An 18,901-nucleotide genomic window follows, 5' to 3' on the forward strand; every position below is an offset into this window, starting at 1 on the left:
AGCGTGAAGCTTCTGTGTACACTTATTGAGCACGTTCTCTCTGGCCTATTGAGGCAACCGTGAGCCTCATGCCTATGGGACACTCTCTCTCTTTGGCTTGCTCGAGGCGAGCGTGAGCCTCACGCTTGGGAATAGCTGGGTGGTGTTTGCCACGTGGCATTTGGGAGCCTCCACGTGCCCAAATAAGAGATTTAAGAAAGATAAAGATATGAAGAAGATTTTTATTGGTTGTTTTGGAGAAACGAAAAGTTTTGTATGACGATGACCGGCCGAGCCGGGGCTTAACGGGTAGGAAACGGGAAATAGCCAGTAGACGTTCGACCGTTCAAAATTTTGAGAGACCATTCAAAAACCTTCTCCCTCCGCCATAGCCAGCGGCTCGAGTACGCAATTCTTTGCCATCGTCGCGCTATGGTTATGCAGGCTCTGTTTCATTCGCTCTGCATCCATTGAAAAAGTTAACAGAGAAACGGATCAGATCGGAGAGTCTCACGGTGGTGGCATCGACATTCTTCTGTGAACTCCATTGTTACGGTCGCAGACAGGGTTTTTCCGAGTTCCATTTATAGGGTTCAAGGAAGATATCGAGTCGATATTTCGGGCGATGGAAATGAACCCCGAGGAGGAGCACACTCGGTGATTGCAGTTACACAGAAATCACCAGCTCTAAGGGGATTCAGAATCATCAGAAAAGCTCAACCCTTGAATCACGAATCTCCAACTCTGCTGCAATATAACGGAACAAGCACCAGGAAACCTCATCTCTGCGACCATCAGAACCCTCGCTCTGCAATCATCAGAAAACACTAGCTCTGTAGAAGTAGCAGTTTCAGCTCTGCAAGTTCGGCAAGACAGAACAGCGTTTGTGCACCTTCAGGCATAAAGCCATGGTGGCGCCTAGAGAGTCGAAGGCAAGTACCTAGATGTTTCTCTTAGCAAAGGTTTCTTTTCTTGTTTTCGCCCGACAAGTTTCTCACTCTTAGCGCCTCCCTTTTTGTTTATGTTCCAGAATTCTCTCACTTCAGGTTTTTTGCCCTTGAATTTTTTTTTTCTCTGAGGGTTTCTCGTTCTGATCTGTAAGGGTTTCCGTTAATGTTTTCTAGACATAGAAATTTCTCACTCGCGGGGTCCCTTTGAGCAGGTTCCCATCGGATCTCATCCCGAAAGCCAAGAGAACGGCGATATACAGGAGAGAAGGTGGACGCTGAACGATTTTGACATCGGAAAACCTCTCGGAAGAGGCAAGTTTGGCAACGTCTACCTTGCAAGGGAGAAAAAGGTTGGGATTCTTCCAAGTTCTGCATTTTTTTTCCTATCAAAGAAATGCATATTTTTCCTACAAAATTTTTCTTCATTCTGGATGCACTTTGGATCCTCTCTGTTTTGTATTGTTGGAAATGCTAGAGAGCTGTTCTGCTCTGCTACAATCTGTTGAAAATGCCGATGGATTCTTTTTTCTGCACACAGAGCAAGTATGTAGTTGCATTAAAAGTGCTCTTCAAGAACCAGCTGCAACAATCCCAGGTAGAACATCAACTTAGGCGGGAAATTGAGATTCAAAGCCACCTTAGGCATCCCAACATACTGCGGCTCTACGGATATTTCTATGATCAGGTGAGCTGTGCTTACCGCATTTTGCCAATATGTATGTTTTCAGATATTGCTTAATCCAGGTAGCGTTACTAGGATCCATGGTTTAGAGGAGTTTATGTTAACATTTCAGAGCCGTGTGTACTTGATTCTCGAGTATGCTCCAAAGGGAGAGCTGTACAAAGAACTTCAACGCTTCAAGGTTTTTAGTGAGAGAAGATCTGCCACGGTAATCCTCCATTCCTTTCTTTCTTTTGTCATATGCTACATAGATTTAATATTGTTAAGACCTAGATTTTACCATGGCAATTACTAACAGCTTATAAACTTCTTGTTTTGCAGTATATTGCATCATTGGCACGTGCATTGATGTACTGCCATGAGAAGCATGTAATCCATCGGGACATCAAGCCAGAAAACTTGTTGATGGGGATAAAGGTATTGAAAAGAATGTCTAGAAGGCTGAAGCCCACTTGCATGCACACATGCATAGGCATGCTCGTGCGCACACACGTAGGATACGTCTTGTGAAATTCCATTTTGAACTCCATCACATCTAGGCTATTATGGTTGGTGATAGTATGTCTCGTCATGTGTTGCCTGCTTTTACTGGTTCTTGCGTACATGTGTCGGGACTCTCAGTAAGAAGTTAGCTTCAAATGATCATCGCAGGGAGAGCTGAAGATCGCAGATTTTGGTTGGTCAGTTCATACTTTCGACAGAAGGCGAACCATGTGTGGGACTTTGGATTACCTACCTCCTGAAATGGGTATGTATGGGTAGCATGCGGTGGCTCTCATGTGTACTTGTTTCAGCAAACGTGTTATACACAAAAAAGAAAAGTGCACAACTTAATACGCAACGTGTGGTTTCTTTGCGCCCATTATAGAGCAAAAAGAGTAGGTGTTCTTTTGATCTTCAACTTGGTCTGTGTATGCATGTGTCCATGTAGGTGCATGTGTCTGCATGACTACTTAAAACCGACTTACTTTTGTTTTTACTTCACCGGAGAGTAAGGATTACGAGTTAGTGTTGTGTTAATTCAGTGGAGAGTAAGGATCATGATGCTGGAGTTGATATTTGGAGCTTGGGAGTGCTCTGCTATGAGTTCCTATTTGGAACACCGCCATTTGAAGCAGCTAAGCACTCAGATACATACAGGAGGTATCCAGAAGAGCTTAATTTGTGATTCTTTTTTGTAGATAAAGCTCACGTCCTTGGGAATTGGTACTAAAAATACACTGCCCGAATGTTTTGCAGGATTGTTAAGGTGGACTTGAAATTTCCATCCAAGCCTTTTGTGTCTCCTCAGGCAAAAGATCTTATCAGTCAGGTGATTGGTCTCCTTATGGCATACGTGTGATTTAGAGGCTTAAGTCGTTCCATTTGAAGAAGCGTTGACTGTCTTGTCTGGGGCTGCCTTGTTTTGTGAGGGGGGTTTTCCTATGGGCTACACTTGATCAGTACTTTTTATTTGATTTAGAGGTTGTAGCTGGTTCGCTCCACTTCAGCAGGGCTCATGAATGCTGCATTTTTGACCATCTAAGTGTCCATGCAGTCCTAATGACAAGGACTTAAGGCCTTTACCCCTTCTTTCAGGGGTTGTGATTATCTCTTGGATATGCAAATCCTTCAGAGGTCGTGGTGGGTTTGTAGGGCGGTGCTTTCAAGGTTCTGTCTGGTGCCTTGTTTAGGTGTTCTCTGTTTCCTGAAACAGAGTGCGATAAGGCCTTTACGCAATGTTATTTTGTGAACCTTTTTATTGACTAGAGGTCTAATTCGCTGCTGTCCTGAGCAACTTTGTGATTTCAATAGAAAGATGAAGTTTGTGGATTGCCGGCAATGCATGTTGTTTTGTCCTAAATGCGTGCAGATTTTGATAATAGTGATAATATTAAAAATGCTGTTTTGCCAGACCTTTACCTGGCGCTTCGTTTGTCTTTGTGCAGCTGCTGGTAAAAGACTCGGGCCAACGGCTCCCACTTGAGCAGGTTCTTACTCACCCGTGGATCGTGGCAAATGCTGATCCCAGTGGTGTCTATGCGATGTAAAGGTTTGCACTGTGCCCAACTGTGCCCGCGTTTTGAACAGAGCTGTCCCTCGCATGTGGCCAGCCAATGCTGGACCTTGCTCGCTTGCAGCTAGTTCATTCCACACATTTCATTCCGAGCTCAATATCAATCTGCTGTTGAGCTGTCTTGGTTTTTCTTTACATGTATTTCAATGGACCTTTTCACAACATGACTCTATTTTTGACATGAATTCCTTTTGCCCCCCACAGCTCGAGAAAGAATAGGCAAGTGTTAGTGGGCTCCTGTGACGGGATGGTATGGTGGGTTCCCTTATTTTGGAGTCTCCACAACTTTTGTGATGACCCAGACGCGAAAGCCCCACCATCTACATCCCATCCCTTCACCGAAAACTCTTCTCATTGTTTTTAGAATATCCTCCAACTTACACGCCCCCTTTTATTCCTCTTTCAGACAGAAGCTGCTAAAAAGTTGCTGCAGCTGTGCTTGAAAAAAAGATTTGCTTTCAAAACAGTGTAACAATGCAAAGTTTGTTGTAACTTTGCCGAAACAGCTTTGTAACTACAGCCCATGGAGCCGTTTAAACTAGCAAAGCAATTCTGCAACCACCTACGGCATCACGTTAAAGAAAGGAAACAAAAGTATAGCCGAGTGCACATCCTTTTGCTAAGATTCCTCCATATGTTGATAAAAAAAAGCTTTTGTTTTTGGGCAAGATCAAGGGAGTCATCGAAGTAGTTTGTGTTCGTGCTTTTATAGGGATAAATTAGGCCTTGTCAAAGCTTGCATGTAAAGACGGGGCGGGGGCGCAACGGTAAAGGGGCACCAACCCAGCACAAGCTTTTTTTTGAGCCTATGTGGCTCGTGGGCGAGACCGCGCTGTTGCATGTATTCGTCGATGAGGAGCTTGAATGTGGAGAAAAAGATTGTTAGTGCAAACCAATCATATGCGGAGTGACGATTGGACATTCCAGAGAATGGACGGATATGTGAGCTTAAGACCTGGTATGATGGAAATTTTTGGTGTAGCTTTGGATAATGGACAGGTGGATCCTCAACAGTGCCTTCTAGTAACTAGAGGGCATTAAGCCTTACAGATTGTATAATATAGAGTAATCACATAAAAGGAAGTCAAGAGAGCACATTTCTTTTTGCTATCTTACCAAATGCCGACCAATTTGGCCTTGGGCGGGTTTTCCAATCCTCTAGCCTCTAGCTTTATAATTTAAGGTTTCTTAATCTTTAATCCTATCATTTTTTTTTGGCAAAATTCCAATTGCAGTGAATGCAAGCCAAAATTGGGTATGTGTAAGTACACTGTCTTTGGGTGTAGGTTATGAGCTCTCTCTCTCTCTCTCTCTCTCTCTCTCTCTCTCTCGCTTAGTATGTGTATAAGTATACATTATGAGTAGTCTCTTTTGGTATGTGTAAGCACACTGTCTTTGGATAGCTTATGAGCTCTCTCTCTCTCTCTCTCTCTCTCTCTCTCATGGGCAAGGGAAAAGCTTTCTTTTGAGCTTGCTTTGTGTCTCATGGGCAAGCATTCAAAGATGAAGATCAAGCTCGTCTTAAAACAAACAAGCATGAATGTGGAAAAAATGAAGAGACCAAGTGTGAATTGCAAGCATAGATTGATTGCCTCTATTAGCATGTAAATAGAGATTGATTATTGTGAGAAGTAACAATTGGAAATGGTGCTTCTCCTTCATGTGCCTTCATGATAAGGTTGATGTTCCTTTGCAAAAAAACTAGAGAACGGAGGAGGTATAGTTGAGAAGTACTTCCTATGTCTATGTGCCTTATAAATTAAAGATAAAGATCATGCCTTGTGTGAAGATAAAGCTTGTCGAACATAGAGAAGAGCATGAATGTGGAAAAAATGAAGAGGTCGAGTGTGAATTGCATTTATTATTGTAGCATAGATTGATTGCCTTTGTCAGTGTGATTAATTAGCATATAAATAGAAATTGATTATTGTGAAGAGTAACAATTGGAAATGAAAAAACTAGACAACGAAGGCGGTGGTTGGAGAAGTACTTGCTATGTCTATGTGCTTCATAACCATAAACATCATGCTTTCCTAGCACGGAGGAGTTGGTTGGAGAAGTACTTGCTATGCCTATGTGCTTCATAACCATAAACATCATGCTTTCTTAGAATGGAGGAGGTGGTTGGAGAACTACTTGCTATGTCTATGTGCTTTATAATAAGATTGATGTTCCTTAGAGAAAAAACTAGAGAGTGGAGGAGGTGGTTGCAGAAGTACTTGTTATGTTTATGTGCTTTATAACCACAAAACACCATGCTTTTCTAAAAAGAAATGACCTATTTCAAGGACACCGTGCTTTATTCAAAGAAATGTTTTATTTCAAGGGCATTGTGCTTTATTCAAAGAAATGTTTTATTTCAAGGATATCATGAATATCGTGCTTCATGATGGATTAATGTGGTTCCTCCATGCCTAAGACACCAAAATATCAACCTCTTAAGTAGCAAAAAATTGAATAGTTCTTTTTTATAAGGCTATGACTCTAGTCCGGAAGGCACAACAAAGGGAAAGGTGCACCTTCCAAGTAGAGAACAAGCCTAAGATGAGCAAGATGCTCCTTCCACTTTAAATGCATGCAAAGTTGATCAATGAATAGGAGATCCTTAAAGGTTGTACACATTAAGCAAGTGTTGGAAGGTGGCGGGGGCATTAGTCAAGCCAAATGGCATGATGCTACCTTGTATTGATTACGTGGATCGATCATGAGAAGGCATCCAAGAAATTGTAAGCATTTGCTCCGATGACTCTTCGTACTTATGATCAATATATGGCAAGGGATAGTGATCATGGTTGCCACGTCCTTTAAGCTTTTCGTTCTTTTCAAGGACGATCACTATTTGCCTGTGACAACCACTTCAGTGTGTTCAATCTCACAAATCCCATGTCGATAAGCTTGTTAAGCTCTTCTTTGACCATTTGTCCATACTTCTTATTCATGTGGTAAGCTTTCCTATACCATTATCTCCCAAATATTATAGGATTTGAGCAATATTTGCCTGTGACAACCACTCAGTGTGTTCAATCTCACAAATCCCATGTCGATAAGCTTGTTAAGCTCTTCTTTGACCATTTGTCCATACTTCTTATTCATGTGGTAAGCTTTCCTGTACCATTATCTCCCAAATATTATAGGATTTGAGCACTTTGCCTTGAATCTTCCTTTTGAGGCTCTTCGACTCTAGTCACCTCATGCACCTTGCTTGCACCTTCCTTTTAAGCTCTTAAGCTTGTTTCATTTGCTCCTTCTCTAACACGAGGTGGTTGGGTACTCTCTTTGAGTTTCTTTGGAGAGATTTTGTGTAGTCAATGGGCTTCTGTTTTTTGGGGAAAGAGTTAATTTGAGTGGGAGGTCACTCAATATTTCTACAAGGGATGTAACCTCTTTATCCGAACCACTTTCAATGGTCATAATATCATTGTCCTTGATAACTAATCGCCTGTTACATTCTCACATCCTCTTTGTAGTCTTCTTCTTTTTGGTTCTTTGTTTTTTGATTAATTAACGATTTTAGGGGCTACTATAGTGCCTCAGGCTCTTTAGCAATTGTTGCTTTGAGGTTGAAGCTTAAACTTTTATTGGTAGCCTTGGATGTTCCCTTGGCTCTGCTACCCTTATCTTAGCTTTGAGCCTTGTGATGGCATTATGGGGGACTGTATGAATAATTCTCTTTGTACAATCAAGAAGTTAAGGCTCATCAAAGTGGACTATTGGAAGCGATTGTCACTCTATTGGGACAATCCTTGTAAACATGATCGAATCCACACTTATAATGTGTACCTCCATAAGACACTCTGTAAGGAATGATGTTAGGGTTTGGCATGGGATTGAGAGTGCTTGGAGCACTTAGGGGATTTGTCATGGAATTCAGAGTGCTTGCAGCATTTGGGGGATTTCATGGTCCTAGGGAGGATACTCCATTATATGGTGTGGGCCTTCTAAGCCTTATATGGTGCAGGGCCGTAGGAGGATACTCCATAATATGACATTTGGTGGACTCACATTTTGTGGAACGTATGATGGACTCGAGCTCACATATGGTGGACTCACGCTTGGTGGAATTGGGCTCATGTTGTCTGTGGACATGCATGTGGGTACGTGCTCACGTCTGGTGGGCTCACACCTATGGGCACGGGTTCACGTTTAGTGGATTCAGGTCTCGTGGACTCATGGATTTTTTATATGAAATATACTCACATAGGTTTGGTGAGCTAGACTTATGTCATGCATGGTAGGATTACGTCTTGTGGGTTCACATTTGTTGGCTCACATCTTGTGGGCTCATACCTTATGGGCTTAGGACTCATGTCTAGTTGGGTTCACAGATTTCTTGCAAATTTTGATTTTTATAAATAGGCCTACTTAGGCATAAATTCTTACTAGGCATGGCACTTTGGGCCTATAATAGGACTAGTGAGCAATTATTGGGTAGTATATTATACTTAATGCTCCAATAATTGAAAAGAAAAAGTTTTTTAATGGGAATTTACCATGTTGATACATATTGAATGACAGGAAAATCTTTATAGGACATGAGTAGGTGTGTACTTACAAGTCTTTAAGGCACTTTTATTTGGTTGCTACAATATTAGGTCCACCTACCTCTAAACTCATGTCTATAGGCTCACGTCTATGGACCAAGGCCTCATGCCTCTAGACTCATAGCTCATGTCCGTAGACTTATGACCTTACATCTGTAGACTCATAGCTCATGTATCCCAACCTAAGAGATCGTTAGCTTGGTTTTGGAGTTTTTTAAAGGTTTTTTGGACTTGATAGGGGATGATTAGGATTCTTTATCCTAGTTTATGGAATATATGAAAGTGATTAATTTTTTTAAAAATAGTTTTTGCCTGATTTTAGATACTTCTAAGCCAACAATTACAACAATGCATAAGAAATTATAAAATTGACTCACTCTAATAATCCACACCAAATGGAGCTCAAAGCTTATGTTTTCGAAGTGGATTATACTCCTTATCATAATTGCTAAGCTATTTGTCAATTTAATACAATAAAATCAAAGTCTTTTAGGCTTCAAAATCATGCAAAAATCACCAAGGAAATCATGGGTTTCCCTCTTTCAAATATGAAAATGGAATGACCTAATGTAAATAAGCTTTAAAAGAAAAATAAAAAACAAAAAACTAACACATCCAAGGCTCCAAAATTGTATTTTGGAGTGTAACCTGCTAATCAACACTGAGAAATATTGGGTGATCCAAATAGCTTGGAATAATGGACGAAAAAATGAAGCTAAGCCCTAGGCTAATCCTCGATAGCGATGACAAACACATTCATGTCAAGAGTTTACCTTAGCCTTTGCCAAAATAAATGTCTTTTGGTCTTAAGAGCCTTAATCCGTAAACATAACTTCTTGATGTGGGTGCACTAGCTCGTCCACCATTGCATCCTCACTCCATTGTCACATCGGAATGCTTTCTTTGCTAAAGAAATTAGAAAAGAGTATTTAATAGGAAAAATATTTAATAATTAGAAAAGAGTGATAAAAGTGCCTTTAAAAAACACTTGTAAAGTCACAAATCCAAAAAAGAGTAAAGAGTATTTAAAAAAGATTGAAAGTCAGACATTTTTGGGAGAAGCAATTAATAAATAAATGATAAGGTTAAAAATGAATCATGAATAAATAAGATAGAATAAGAAATTGATGAAAAGATGATTTGGAGGTCAAGTCATCTTTCCATTATAGTGGTATTATAGCAACAACATGAAAATCAAGACGGTGACAATGACACATTAAATGCAAAAATGCATAGCTTTATGGGCTGCTTGATTAATGATTTTTGTCGTAAGAGATGTGTAGCTTGTGAGAACATCAACCTTCTGAGGAAGATGGTAGCAGATTTCAAAGAGATCATGAATCATTGTTATATCAATATGACTAGGAGGGTCTCCTTGGGAATTAATATGGCCTTGCCATGAGTGTTGAGGTTTTCTTAGATAGAGTTTAGAATCTTGATATATAAAGTATATTCTATGATGTTAGTTTCTCTTTGGGGTGTCAATTAACAAGCTCTTATTTGATTCAAGGATAAAATCAACAAGCATAAAGTCACTATTTAAAACATTAAAAATGTCCTTAGAGATAGAGCTAGATATAATTCTTTGGGAGTTTGTGCATTTTTTGACATGTGTATCAAAATTGCAATCAAAATTGCACATGAGACTACATAAGAGTGTAAAATTATTGAGAATGTTGGTCATATCAAAGAAGAAGAGCGTATCTTTGGGACCATAGGTTGAGCAATTGTGTGCACATGATCAATGTGCATACAATATGGAGTATGAGTATCGAGCAAGTTGTGATGGTTTTAAAGAAAGATTTCCACCCTAAAGAGTATGCATGGGATATGGTGCATATTTAAATTTTATATAAAAAAATATCTATGTACCTTTGATGGTTTTAAAGAAATATTTCCACCCTCCTAAAGAGTATGCATGGGCTATGGTGCCTATTTAAAGTTTATATTAAAAATATCTATGTACTTATGATGGCATCATTGAAAGAATGAGGTAGCATAATCTACAAGAAAATTGACTCTTTGTTATGTAACTTTTTTATGCTAAGCTATGTGGTGATATCACATGGAGGTAGCAAAAACATCTTGGTTTATGCATGTAAGCTGAAGTGAGTAGTGTAGAAACCTTAGCAAGGGAAGGAGACTCATTTGCACTTGAAAGCAGAGCCCTGTACGAGGTGGGTGAGATCTTGTTTACAGGAGATGTGTAGTGAGACCACCATGTGACTTGTGGGTGAGGTCATGTAGTTTTCTAAAGCATCATTATTAACCCCATTTTGAGTTAACTCAGTGTCTCTCCATTACATATGAGAGATAGCACAATAAGTGTTATGAAATGGCTTTATAAATAAGGATCCATCACCCTAGGGATGAGCAATCCTCAACCCATGGTATAGTATAATCCAAGAATACAAAAGGATCCTGTAAGTGCCCAAAGAAAGGGAGCAGTATACTTACCCACTTTCAGAGAAATAGAGATTGAGAAGAGAATGAGAGAAGCACAAGCCCAACTTAGAAGGCTTGAACAAGAGAAGACTATCACTCCTTGAGGACAAAGGCATTAAAGAAAAGTTACTTCCAACACCTACAAAAGTTTCGAGACATAGGGAGGAATTAAACACAGAACAGCTTCACTATGTTGGTCACTCATACCACATTATAGGGAGAGTTTAAGGGAGAAGGTGGCAGCATATTCTATAATGAACACAACAATATATTCATGGATTTGGAGCTCTTAAAAAGAGAATGGTGGAGTTCTATGATATTACATTTGAGGAGATAGGAGGTGTACTTCAGTTTATCATCAAGCTTGATGAGTGCGAGATTATCAAGGAGAAAAAGATGGAAAGGGTCACAATAACACTTATGAATAGGGCTCTTTGTAATTGCAGTAGGGGTGATCCAAAGTATTTTAGTGTTCAGTCCGAGACGAACATCTGGTGGCTAGGTTCATTTGAGGTCAAGAAAGAGGACCATAAATCCTTGTTTTGGGTATTTTCATCAGACACATATCCCCAATCTCATCAAAGAACAGATGGATGCTCCATGTAGAGAAAAGGGGGGAATTTCAAGTCCAATGGCATCTTGCGAGTGACTTGAAGACTCTCAAGTGCTTATTTAATTGCACAGCAAAGGGGCCAATGCAAAGTCTCCATGCCTTTTGGCATGGACTCCGCAAGGGTGATGGACTCTAAGTGGTGGAGAACGACCACCGCGAACAGACAAATTTTGGATGAGAACTTTAAACCAATGTTTGAGATTCCTCTTTCCAATGTGCGCATATGCACGCTTCATGCTTTGTGTCATATCATAGAGAAATTGGTATATCTCCACATTGGCTTTGCTTGGAAGATTAAGAATGTAGCAAAGAGGAAAGAAGCCATCCGTGCATTGGAGAAGGTGATATCAGAAATTGAACTACATGGAGGTAATGTCCGAAACCTGAAGGACACTATAAAGTCATCAAATGAAAAGGAAGTTCCAACAATGAAGCCCTCCATTGGAGGTGAAGGGCACGAAGATTTCTTTCCAAGCCAATGAATAATCAGCAACACAAACCTACGAAGTTAGGAAAGCAATATACAACAACCTATACAAGTCGAATTGAATACCAACAGTGGAAAAAGCTTCATAATGCAGTGAAAGACTATGAAGGTGCTTCAAGGAATGTCAAAGCAGATGTTTGGTGTTCAATTGATACTCTGTTCTAAATGTGCGAGAAAGTCAACTACTCCCCAGCAAGACAAAAAGAGCTTTCAAGACAACTTACAAGCATTCAAAAAAGCATTAAGAGCTGCTTGGACTGACACCAAAATTACACACTACATGGTATGTTTCTAGCTTACTGTTGTTTCCTAGCCCTCGATACTAACTTACATTGTATGTTTTCTTATGCAGCATATTCTCTACAACCACATGCCTTACTTTATCACTTTATCAACAAGTACGGAGATCCTAGCATTTGGAACACACAAGGACTTGAGAAATCACACTATATGGCTCAAAATGCATATTTCAGGCACACACAACATGGTGGTAGAAAAAGTAAGGCAAACAGCCTACATAAAGTGTTCCAATGGTTTTATAGAAGGATACTACAACTACATAAAAAAGAAACCTTGAGGTCATCCAAACTGATGCAGACACTCATATATATGGAAAGGAAGAGATTGAAGCATTCCGAAGCATTTAAAAACTCAGATGCCATAGAAGCACAAAACAAATGGAGAGAACAAAAGATTTTTGTTAATCATCATTGGACAGATAGATGTAACACATAAGTCTTTTACAATGTATCTTTCCATTCTAATGACTTTGGCAATTCCTGTGGTTCTGGATTTCATTTATACCTTAGCAAACAGTGTTTGCCATACTCTTCTAGTTCCTCTAGGTTCTCTATGTGCCTAGAGACAATGCTATTGCAGTATATGTATGAAAGTAACCCCTTCGGTTGCTGGCATAGCCAGGGTAGCATCCAAAAATTTCTAAGGCAATAGACTTCTTTATCAAAATAATCTTCTCATAACTTTTAGGAATAATCATTGCACCTAGGAACAGGGACAATGTCTTGAATAAAAAATTTGAAACTCTCCCTTCCTGGATCATGGCATTGTGGTAGATTATAATATTTGCCTTAGACAATTTTCTTAGGTAGTGAGAGAGAGTTGCATCTCGGCCACTGTAATCCCTTTTATGCCACTCTGCAAGAATTCATCATTGACTTCAAATGTACTCTGCAAAACAAAATAATTAAGGAAACATAAGTCTACATATCACATTCACACACACACATACACACAACACACACATACACAAAGAGAGAGAGAGAGAGAGAGAGAGAGAGAGAGAGAAGAACCTGAGTCTCATCTGTCACGAACAGTTGGTCTTACCAAAGGTTAATAGAACTTTTACTATCTTCTCCTATTCTGTTCATCCACTCATTTGTGGAGTCATTCACCTTATCAAAGCCATATTTGGCCTTCAACTCCATGAAGGTTTTATCGTCTGGCACAAATCCATCATCTTTGAACTTCTCTGCTTTTCCCAAACATATGCTGAGACACTCTTTACTATTGTAATTTTCCTCTAATGCTAAGTCATCACTATCATCTTTTGAGACAAAACCACTAACCTCTTCCTGAAAATTGGCAATAGCACATAAAGCAAAATCTTCCCTAAGACTGAAAATATTCTGAATGTCAGACAACAGTACATAACGTTTGTTATCCACAACGAATTTTGGCAGCACTGGTAATACTAGACCACACTGGTCCACTTTGAAGATATCTACATCCAGAGGTCTCTGTATTGTTGATGTCTTAAGAGCAACAATATCCATAGACTTCGCCTCCTCTTCCTCCTGTACTAACTGTATCTCTTCCTCAACTTTTGCCTCCTCAGAAGAAGGTAACTTATCTTCTTGGGGAATTTCATCTTGAATAGTAACTTCATACAGTAGTTCTTTACCCCTTTCAAGAAGCTCTTTATAGAGGCAATGCAAGTAGCAGAGGAATCCAAATGGCTCATACAACAGCCTGCAGCAACTTAAGTGCAAGGTACACCAAGTAGGCTTGTAGGAAGATGGGAGTTCCTGGTACTTCTTGTATAGAAAATTGTTTGCCTTCTTGCTTCATGCACAATCCAACAAGTGCACATAAGCCTGATTTTATAGCAGCAGCCTTCCTTTGGATACTAATTTTTTGAAATCGTCCCTGTGTTTTGACAGGTACTGTGCATGCTGGTCCAAAATTGACTCTACTGGCAAAGGCTTGTTAAACATCTCATCAATAATGTGAAAGTCGTCAGCAGTTCTCGCGTTACAGACAAAATCAAAAAGTTTCTCATCAATTAGAACAAGATCATTGCTCTCAAAAATTTCCTCCTTCTTTTCCTTCATGTCAGTGCTAAGACGTTGCTCCTTCTTCTTCTGCTTCTTCCTCTTCGGCATCTCTTCCTTAGCCTCCGTTGAGAAATCAAAATCCCTCTTAAATAAGCAGAGAGACTCTGGCGAGCAGGTTGCTTAGAAAGGGACACCAGACTAAGAACACCTGCTTTCTCTTGTTCATCTGCCTCCATATCTTGGTCTTCTGAATGGTGTTCCTCATCACTATGATTCTTTACAAAGTAAAGGGGGGAACTTGATTCTCCCGGCTCCACAGTTGGAAACCCTTGATCTTCTGTCTGTTCTCTCACAAGCTGTAGCTCATCTATCCTTGCCATAACCTCTACAGGGTTGTCAGTGTAGTGAAGTCAATAGATCTTTTCTTTGTGCTCAATCATCAACAGCTTTGTAGACTTCATTCGCATGTCGCTCCTACCCACAACACTAAACTCAGGATCCATTGCAGTGACTCCCCACTTAAGCTTTCTCTGTTGTTCTGATAAGTAAGACATTGGCATGAATTAGAAAAGGAGAGAAACCCCTTCTTATATTTGTGCAATTTGGCGCGATATAGCAACTCCATTACCCTTACAAGAGCCATATTGCACTAAACTACACAAACTTCTCTCTCTCTCTCTCTCTCTCTATTTGTGGGTGTACTGTATGTTGTTGGAATTAGGGTTGCAGGAAAGCACACAAAGCTTGGAGAAGAAGAAGCAAGAATGCACACAACACACAATGTATTAGAGATTGTGTCAATGTACAAAAGATATGTTAGCCCTAGAATGATGGGCATATATACAAGCCGAGGGAAAAAACCTCCTAAAGAGGGAAAAAGTGCCCCGACGGTCCTAAGTGTGTTCACACACATCACTGCCTATATATATGGCAACAAATCCCCCCTGGGAGTGATGGTGTGAACGAGAGCTGGCACTCATGTATAGGGAAGTGCCATGCCTGAAGTAGATCAGTCCACAAAGGGGAGCAAGCCCAAAGCTTTACGGAAAGCTTCGAACTTCTCACACGAGGAAGCGCCTTTGTGAAAAGATCGGCAAGGTTGTCATGTGTTGGCACATAGGCCAAGCTGATCTCTCCTACTGAGAGTCTCTCCTCCCTGACATAGTGATAATGCACCTCAATGTGCTTTGTGCGAGCATGAAAAACTGGGTTTCTCGTAACTGCCAATGCGCTCTGACTGTCAGTGTAGATAGAGGTGGCAGACTCCTGTCCAACACCCAAGTCAGCCACCATAAGCCATTTGAGGCCACACACACTCAACTGAAAGCTGCCCTCCTGTACTCAGCTTCACAACTAGAAGTGGCCACAGTAGTAGGTTGCTTCTTGCTCAACCAAGATATGCATGAGCTACCGAGCATGAAACAAAAACCACTTGTGGACACTCTTGTGTCATAGCAACCAGCCCAATCTGAGTCCGAAAAAGCATGTAAACCTGGTGGCAACGATCCCCCCTTGGGATAAAACAACCCAAGATGTATGGTGCCACTCAAGTAGCGAAAGATGCGTTTAACTGCCTTCCAATGCTGAGACCCTGGGCTATGCATAAACCTGCTCACCTGTGAGATTGCAAACTGAATGTCCGGCCTCGTAATGCATACATAAATGAGGAAACCAACAGCTGTCTGATAGAGTGTGACATCAAAGTGATCTCCAGCATCATGAAGACTCAACTTCAAACCTGTCTCCATTGGAGTAGCAATAGGCTTGCAGTCTTCAAGGCCAAATCTCCGCAACAATGTCTCAATATACTTTGTCTGACACAAAGCAATACCTCCATCACACAAAGCAATACCTCCATCACACTGCTTAAATTGTATCCCCAAAGCAATACCTCCATCACACAAAGCAATACCTCCATCACATTGCTTAAATTGTATCCCCAAATTGTATCCCCAAATAATGATGCAAATGCCCCAAATTTGACATCTCAAAAGAGGCATTCAAATCAGCCTTAAAATCAGCAATATGACTCTCATTTGGTCCTGTGAGTAGCATTTCATCGACATAGAGAGCAATGATTAGATGTTCATCATCCACACGTTTAACATACAAAGTGCTTTCTGTTGGACTATTGTGAAAACCATGTGCAGTCAAATATGCATGTATCTTTTCATACCAAGCTCGTGGAGCTTGCTTTAAACCATACAAAGCCTTTTTCAACTTGCCCACTTTGTTTTCCTGTGCCCTCTTTGAACAAAACCACGAGGCTGCGATACATACACCTCCTCATGCAAATCTCCATTCAAGAATGTAGTCTTTATGTCCAACTGATGTACATTCCAACCATTATGAGCTGCCAATGCACAAATGCTACGAATGGTGGTCATACGACAAGTGGGAGCAAAGGTCTCATCAAAATCAATGCCCTTTTCTTGAGCATAACCCTTTGCAACAAGTCTAGCCTTATAGCGATCAACACTACCATCTGGCTTTCGTTTCAACTTAAAAATCCACTTACATCCAATGGCCTTTTTACCAATAGGCAAATCACACAAAGACCATGTACCATTCTTCATTATAGCATCATATTCACTTTGCATTGCAGCCAACCAATTTTCTGATTTTTGTGCCTCATCAAATGAAAGAGGTTCTTCCTCTTCACACATACTAGACACAGCCAAAGCATAACAATCTGATGCATAAGAGGCATTTTGAAAACCTGAACGAGTACGACTAGACATAGGTGCATCAATTTTACTATCACGCAAGGTTTGCACCAGCCATTTAGGCATACCTCTAGCCTGCTCATTTTCAGCCCTATCCTTATAAATTACATCCTGTAAATCTGCATCAGAAATAGACTGATGTATGATGTCGTTTGAAATCTGCATAGGCTGAATATTTACCTCATTAGGACTTACATTTGAATTTTTACCTGTAAACAGAGGCAACAACGTATCAAATACATCCCGTGAGCTCACACCTGTCTCTTTGGTACATGATAACAAAGGCTGCACAGCATCTTCCACAAAAACAATATCTCGACTAATCAAGATACGCTTTGACTGCAGATGATACAATCTATAACCCTTGCTCTCAGCACTGTAAGCAACAAAAATGCATTTGATAGCCTTATCATCTAATTTTCTACGTTGTTGCTGTTGGAATTAGGGTTGCAGGAATGCACACACAACTTCAAGAAGATGAGGAAGCTTGAGCTCAACACAGTAGTGTATTATGAGTGCCAAAAATGAAAGATAACAAGCCCTAGAAGATAATGGGCGTATATACAATGCACGGGGGAAAAAACCTCCTAGTGAGGGAAAAAGTGCCCCGGCGGTCCTAAGTGTGTTCACACACATCACTACTATAATATGGTAACAAATCCCCCCTGGAGTGATGCGGTGAACAAGAGCTAGCACTTATGTATAGGGAAGTGTCTAGCTATGTGGACGAATCCACAAAAGGGAGTAAGCCCAAAGCTTTGCGAAAAGCTTCGAACTTCTCACGAGGCAGAGCCTTTGTGAAAAGGTCTGCAAGGTTATCCTGTGTTGGCACATAAGCCAAACTGATCTCTCCTGCAGAGAGTCTCTCCCTGACATAATGGTAGTGCACCTCAATGTGCTTCGTACGAGCATGGAACACTGGGTTCCGCGCAACTGCCAATGCGCTCTGACTGTCAGTGAAGATGGTGGTGGCAGATGGCTGCCCAACACCGAAATCAGCCATAAGGCGTCTGAGCCACACACACTCAACCGTAGCTGTGAAAGCTGCCCTGTACTCAGCTTCACAACTAGAAGTGGCCACAGTAGGCTGCTTCTTGCTCAACCATGATATGCATGAGCTTCCAAGCATGAAGCAAAAACCACTCGTGGACACGCGTGTGTCATAACAACCAGCCCAGTCAGAATCTGAAAAAGCATGTAAATCTGGCGGCAATGATCCCCCCTTGGGATAAAGCAACCCAAGATGCCGAGTACCACTCAAATAGCGAAAGATACGCTTCACTGCCTGCCAATGCTTAATGCCTGGGCTATGCATAAATCTGCTCACCTGTGAGACTGCAAACTGAATGTCTGGCCTCGTAATGCATACATAAATGAGGCAACCAACAGCTGTCTGATAGAGTGTGACATCAAAGTGATCTCCAGCATCATGAAGACTCAACTTCAAACCTGTCTCCATTGGAGTAGCAATAGGCTTGCAGTCTTCAAGGCCAAATCTCCGCAACAATGTTTCAATATACTTTGTCTGACACAAAGCAATACCTCCATCACACTGCTTAAATTGTATCCCCAAATAATGATGCAAATGCCCCAAATCTGACATCTCAAAAGAGGCATTCAAATCAGCCTTAAAATCAGCAATATGACTCTCATTTGGTCCTGTGAGCAGCATGTCATCGACATAGAGAGCAATGATTAGATGTACACCATCCACACGTTTAACATACAAAGTGCTTTCTGTTGGACTATTCTGAAACCCATGTGCAGTCAAATATGCATGTATTTTTTCATACCAAGCTCGTGGAGCTTGCTTTAAACCATATAAAGCCTTTTTTAACCTGCACACTTTGTTTTCCTGCCCTCTTTGAACAAAACCACGAGGCTGCGATACATACACCTCCTCATGCAAATCTCCATTTAAGAACGCAGTCTTTATGTCCAGCTGATGTACATTCCAACCATTATGAGCTGCTAATGCACAGATGCTACGAACAGTGGTCATACGACATGTGGGAGCAAAAGTCTCATCAAAATCAATGCCCTTCTCTTGAGCATAACCTTTTGCAACAAGCCTAGCCTTATGGCGATCCACTGTGCCATCAGGCTTACGCTTCAATTTGTATACCCA

The 18,901-nt window shown here is 40.8% G+C and overlaps 1 protein-coding gene across 5 annotated transcripts; it reads left to right on the forward strand.

The window, feature by feature from the left end:
• Positions 1–341: 341 nt before the first annotated feature.
• Positions 342–4,433, forward strand: LOC147617262 (serine/threonine-protein kinase Aurora-2-like). Of its 5 annotated transcripts, none has more exons than XR_015262407.1 (10): positions 342–911; positions 1,142–1,279; positions 1,468–1,614; positions 1,724–1,819; positions 1,933–2,028; positions 2,263–2,359; positions 2,637–2,754; positions 2,851–2,923; positions 3,506–3,643; positions 3,872–4,305. XR_015262407.1 is itself a non-coding variant. In XM_086776903.1 (10 exons), exons 1-9 carry the CDS (start codon positions 888–890, stop codon positions 3,639–3,641), a joined length of 891 nt encoding a protein of 296 aa, XP_086633029.1. In that variant the 5' UTR covers positions 344–887; the 3' UTR covers positions 3,642–3,643; positions 4,380–4,433. The 5 variants fall into 5 exon arrangements, 4 of the variants coding, with proteins under 4 accessions (XP_086633030.1, XP_086633029.1, XP_086633028.1 ...); XM_086776903.1 differs by lacking the exon at positions 3,872–4,305 and adding an exon at positions 4,380–4,433 and having other exon boundaries at positions 344–911; positions 3,540–3,643; XM_086776902.1 differs by having other exon boundaries at positions 344–911; positions 3,540–3,643; positions 3,872–4,303.
• The last annotated feature ends 14,468 nt before the right edge of the window (positions 4,434–18,901 follow it).

Source organism: Cibotium barometz, chromosome 37, assembly GCF_041138505.1.
Source record: "Cibotium barometz isolate CiBa-2024 chromosome 37, ASM4113850v1, whole genome shotgun sequence".
NCBI lineage: Eukaryota > Viridiplantae > Streptophyta > Polypodiopsida > Cyatheales > Cibotiaceae > Cibotium > Cibotium barometz.